The 6,000-nt window shown below is 43.4% G+C and overlaps 1 protein-coding gene across 1 annotated transcript in view; it reads left to right on the forward strand.

Annotated features, from left to right (window-relative positions):
- The window catches only part of klf7b (Kruppel like factor 7b), a 36,068-nt gene extending 32,203 nt beyond the window's left edge, over positions 1–3,865 (forward strand). The window contains exon 4 of the mRNA XM_058081691.1: positions 227–3,865. Coding sequence (XP_057937674.1) covers positions 227–278 — 52 coding nt within the window. The 3' untranslated portion in view covers positions 279–3,865. The remainder of the gene's footprint in view (positions 1–226) is intronic.
- Positions 3,866–6,000: the final 2,135 nt, after the last annotated feature.

Genomic DNA, 6,000 nt, shown 5'->3' on the forward strand with positions numbered 1-6,000 from the left:
AAAAAATATTTTAACAATATTATCGGACACAAATAATAATTTGTTTTGTTGTGTACGTTTTGTTTACGATGAATATTGGTGATCAGATACAAATTATCATTTGACATAGACTTTCTTAGTTTACATTTTCGATAATGAATTTAGGTGAAAAAGAGTTAACATGGTTAGATGATGACGACATGTTTTGTTGTGTTTCCTCACGATGACCCCCCCCCCCCCCCACCAGGTGTTTCTCCAGGTCGGACCACCTGGCGCTACACATGAAGCGCCACGTCTGAAAATGGCGTCAAGGAGCAACAGAGAGTAGGAGGAGGAGGAGGAGGAGGAAGAGGAGGAGTCTGAGGAGAGTCCAGCTACCAACCGCCTGCCTCGTCCCCCCCCATCCTTTAGCCCCGCCTATCACCGCCAGCGGGGCCCGTAAAAGGAGGCGTCTCCGTCAGTCGGGGGGACGCCAGGAAGAGGAGGAGTTGTTAGATTGTTGTTTTTCTTTCAAGTACCCACTTTTACGCTTACACTCGCCGTCTTTGAACGCATCACCGCTTCATCTCCTGGATAGTTTTTGTTTTGGAGTAGTCAGTGTGCATACGCCGAGTGTCACACTCGGGTCAAATATTCATGTAGTTACTCGCCGGTCTTGTTTACAGTCCGCCCGGTCCGCTCACAAACGCTGAAGAAAAACGACACAATCTGACGCCTCGACATCGGCGGCGGCGCTCCACAGGACGTTTGACTGAAATGCGCAGCGACACTTTCTTTCACTTTTTTCTACTCGGGAGGATGACGATTCTTCTTCTTCGTGTTAGTGCGCAAAGACACAACTTTTTTGGAGAAAAAAAAACAAAAAAAAACTTGATCAATACGACCTCAGCAGAATGTGAGAGGAGCAGCCAATCAAGAAACAGGAAGTGCTTCTTGTTTCTGGTTTTTTTTTGTTTTTCTTTGTTTTTTTTTTTTACTTTTACTCTGCTGCTGTGATGTGTGCAGAGAGGTCACATGACCCCCAGCGAGCTTAGCGGTTCGCTATCCAGTGACTGCACTGACTTGCTTTTTTAACGCTACGTGTGCTTTTTTTTCTACTGCAAACGACAACAAAAAAGATTTTTTTTTTTTAAAAAAAAAAAGCAAAACCACTCAAAAGAACTACACACACACACACACACACACACACACACACACACACTGCAGCTACGGGGAAATAATTACTTCTAGTCATTTCCATGGCAACAGTTTGCACCTCTCGCTGCTTTTGAAAGAGCATCACATGACGCCATGTTGCTATGGCGACCTGCTAATTCAGCATCCAGTCACAGTAATAAAAAAAACGAAAAAAAAAACTACGCAAAATCCTGGCGACGCAAGCGACGCACGCTTTCGGGACACGGCGGCGTGTTACCGTTAGCATCACAGCGACGACGTGGGTCGTCCATCGCCATTTTGCGGTTCGGATTTCCCGACTTCACTGTATCAGGGTTTTTCAAAATAAAATACATTCATAAATAATTGCTGTTATTAGTCCAAAACTATGCATTTTTACTCAAATTTGACATATTCACGGCCTAAATTAAAAAAAATTCGAGGATAAAAATTTAATGTACAAAAAAAAATGATTCAGAAGTTGCACTCAAGATGTGATGTCATATTTTAATACTGACCACTAGGTGTCAGTAATGTTACACTGATGACACAATAACCCATGGCTACGATATTGAGTGTACAGGTGACTATAGGGGTGCTATTTCATGTCTGGGAGCTCTAATAATGTTAAATTCTTGATTTAGAAGATCGCAAAACTGGTTTTATACGCTCTGATGACGTAATAAACCAGGGGGGGCTTTTCTACACGCAGCCTCGTGGAGCCTCATAGAGCTTTATGGATCCTCTTAGAGCTTTATGGAGCCTCATGGAGCCTCATGGGGCCTTGTGGAGCCTCATGGAACCTCATGGTGCCTCATGGAGCCTCATAGAGCTTTATGGATCCTCTTAGAGCTTTATGGTGCCTCATGGAGCCTCATGGTGCCTCATAGAGCTTTATGGATCCTCATAGAGCTTTATGGGGCCTCATGGAGCCTCTTGGTGCCTCATGGAGCTTTATGGATCATCTTAGAGCTTTATGGTTCCTCATGGAGCCTCATGGAGCTTTATGGATCCTCATAGAGCTTTATGGTGCCTCGTGGTACCTCATGGTGTCTCATGGATCGTCATGGAGCCTCTGGGTGATGCGTGAGAAGTGCAAACTGTGATGCGTTCATTTTCCAACATCTGCTCGAGTTTCTGCAATGCAACGCTGCCAACATGATACCCCCCCCCCCCGCTACAATCGGGGGCCTCCGCGTGGTGAAACGCTAGGGGGGCTACGGGGGCGGAAGGGGGCGCTCGCAGCTCAGAACAATCAAAACCAAAAAAAAAAGAACCTCCAGCACGGTTCCAACGTTCCTTAGTCCGTGGCAGCTCTACCGTGTTCTTAACGTGGGGGGGCGGGGGTACCGTACTCCGAAGACCGCCTACCTGCACCGCCGTTCTTCCCCAAGCTGCGACCGTGCTAGCTAGTGCTTGTGGACAAAACGTACAATCACTGAGGGAGGCTAGTAGCACTTTGAACGCACCGTGTTGTGTGTGCGTGTGTGTGTCCATGAAACACGCGTGTACACCGTTAGCGTGTTGATTCTTTGGTACGGTCACGCATTCTTCGTAACGTTCATCTTCGCCTCTCTCATGCTCCGTGTTTTGGTTAGCTCCCGATTAGCATTAGCGTTCCCTGGCAGCTAACGAGGCCAACAAGAACAAATAAAAAGCAGCAGAGGGAATTTGAAGCGAGCGTAACAGATTAGCATCAACGCTAGCATGAAATAAACGCACAGTAGCGGCAGTCCCGTTAACAGCCTGCTGGTGGCGCCGCGTCCACTGTAAAATAATGCCGCTTTTTAGCGCCGCGCTAGCAGCTTAAAGTAGCTTTAGAGTGGCGGGTCACGTCAGGCGAGCGAGCCGATCAATGGGCGGGTCCGGCTGGAGGGGGCGGGGCATCGGCACATCCACGCCCGCGCGGCAGCTTTTGTAAATAGCGTGACTTGCTTAGCGAGCTGTGCTTTAGTCGCGGCCAACGTTGCACTACGTAATCATCATACTTAGCGTAATTGCACTGTCTGTGTGCGCGCACCGCTAGCTAGCTAGCTTAGTCTGTGGGAGCACCGTTGTCCACTTGTTCACACGTCCACTGACATATCCGCTTTTATTATTATTATTATTATTATTATTATTATTATTAAAGGGGGAGACTTTGCTACATTTGTACCTCCACACACTCCCGACCCCCACCTTGAGGACCAACATGCTCAAAGACATAGCCAAGCTATTTGCACTCGACTCCAAATTCCGTTTAGCATATTATTTATGATTTTTTTTTAGCAGCGTCTTCGCCAAATATGTACAAAATGTTCCTAAAAAGACACGAGTGGCACTCAGAGACCCCCGCCAAGGCCAAAAAACCCTAAAACCCGGACTTAAACAGCCAAAATACTACATTTATTCCTGCTAGCTTCATGCAGCGCCACGATAGCACCCCCCGAAGGAGCAAAGTGGCACTGCAAGCGACGGCGGCTAATCGCTTCTGCTGGTTGCCGTTTCGTTGAATCCCACTCGCACGTCCTGCGTCTGGGCGATGAAACAGGAAGTAATCAGAAATAAAGGACGCTTTCTGGACGCGTCCGATGAAGCGTCTCGTTGCTCCCCGTGCGTCCACACGTCCGTCACCCGGCGTCACCTTCCTGTGTTTGTCACGTCGTACTCTTAAAACCACTTTTTTGCTGTACAAAGTGTTGAAAATATTATTTGTATGATATGACGTTAGTACGGTAATGTTCTTTATTAAGGAAGAAGAAAAAAAAACTTTATTTTTGTTACAGGTCTGTTTCATAATTCTTTTTCTAAATTGGTATTGTATGATATCTATGCAAGAACTGTTAAGTGGAGCATTTTTATTTAAGAATGTAATATGTGTAATAAATGGTAGAATCCAAACTTTTGCTCTCTCCCTGCTTTTTTTTTTCTTCTCTAGGGTTCACAGGAAGTCATAGATATAGTCTGTTCCGGGGTCAAACTGTGGCTTTAATCACCTTTGGTCGTGAAGAGCATTTGAAGGGGTCCTCTCCTGCTCATGGTTTACATAAAACATCATTTAAAACAGCAAAATGGAGAAATCTGCTTCCATTTTACAAGTCAAAATATGAAGAGAAATAAGAAAAAAAGTTGCAATTTTAAGGGAATAAATTGAAATATTAGTATCCTTTTCCCACTTTTTGACTTATAAATGTTACAATGTTTTATTCTTGTGTTAAAACGATACAGAAGCGTCAGATAATGAGGTTGGTGCCAGTGGCGTCATTGGACCTATTTTATTTTTTATTAATTATTAATTATTATTCTATGTTCTTAAGCCCCCCCCTAAATAATTTGATATTTTTTATTGATTTTTTTTTTCTTTACGAAAAAAATCTCTGACAATATAATAGGGCAAAAGCAGGCCCCCTAAAATGTTTGTAAGCCCTCCTAAATAATTTGATATTTTTTATAGATTTTTTTAAACCAAAGAAATCGCTGACAAATTTCATATTTTTAATGGATTTTTTAATTATTATTTTTTATTGTTTTTTTTCCCAAAATATCTCTGACAAATTTCATATAATAGGGCAAAAGCAGGCCCCCTAAAATGTTCTTAATAAAATATTTATTCCAGTGTGAGGGGTGTAAAAGAGCATTATGTTTAGCTTTCCTAAAGAGGCAAGCATCAGACCGGAGTAGTTGGAGTTACTGATTACCAGCCAGCAAGATAAAATAATTTTATTTATTTTATTTATTTTATTTATTTTATTTATTTTATTTATTTTATTTATTTTATTTATTTATTATATTATTTATTTTATTTATTTTAAATTTATTCTGATTTCCTAACTATCTTTTTTTAAATAACATTTTTCTTTAATATTTCAACTTCATGTCGTTATTTTTTCTCATAGTATCACAACATTATTCTCTTATCTTTTATTTTAAAAAACAGCAGCGGGCCGCACTTTGTACACCCGTGTTGTCGGGGGTGGAGCGAACCATTATTTTTCTTACTCGGACTTGATATCTGACAAGACCAAAGAGCCCCGACAACTCCAACACAACACCTGCGGCGACTTTTTTTCAGGCCGTAAAACGCTGAGAATGACGTTTCTCCTTCGTTAGCGGCCTCTTGAGGAACATGACGGCCGGCTCGCCGTCTGTTAGAAGACCGGCTAATTTGGCTTCTTCTCTCATGTTCAAGTCCTCTCATGAATATCCACCACCATCCCCCGCTTCAACGTCTCGCTCTTAAATCAGCGCTAACGAGACGGAGGGGCTAACCCCAACCGATCACCCGATTAACGCTCCGCTCTGCGTGACGTTCAAGTGACGTTTACAACTTGTCAATCATCTAAATTGGGCTGATGTGTCATGTGAGTCGTCAGGTTTGGTCATGTGACCGTCAAGCTCCGGAAGTGTGAGTAACTAGTAACTAGAACTGATTCAGCTGTAACGCTTGGCCACTTGGCCACTTCCTGTCCACGGATGCTCTTCCAGCCAACCACACTTGATGGCAGCAGTTTCAAGTCTCCGCCTTCTTTTCCTCTTGTGGTCAAAATCACAGCCGTGATGCCTTCGCCTTTTTGTCAGCGTCACTCGCTCGACTTCCTCAGCAGCTGGACTGTAAACTTTTCAATTATTCAAAGGCTGCACGACCTGAGAGGAAGGAGGAAGGGGGGGGGGGGGCTATTCCTTGCTCCCCCCCGTCCATCCAGCCATGTATCCATTAAAACATCTAGCCATCTACAGCAGGGGTGTACAGAGTGCAGCCCGGGGGCCATTTAAAAATTACTTTGAGGAAAAAAAATGGAATACTATGGTAATAAAGTCCAAATATTATTGTAACAAAGTCCAAATATTATGGTAATAAAGTCCAAATATTATGGTAATAAAGTCCAA

This window comes from Doryrhamphus excisus, chromosome 9 (genome assembly GCF_030265055.1).
Source record: "Doryrhamphus excisus isolate RoL2022-K1 chromosome 9, RoL_Dexc_1.0, whole genome shotgun sequence".
In the NCBI taxonomy this organism is placed as follows: Eukaryota; Metazoa; Chordata; class Actinopteri; order Syngnathiformes; family Syngnathidae; genus Doryrhamphus; species Doryrhamphus excisus.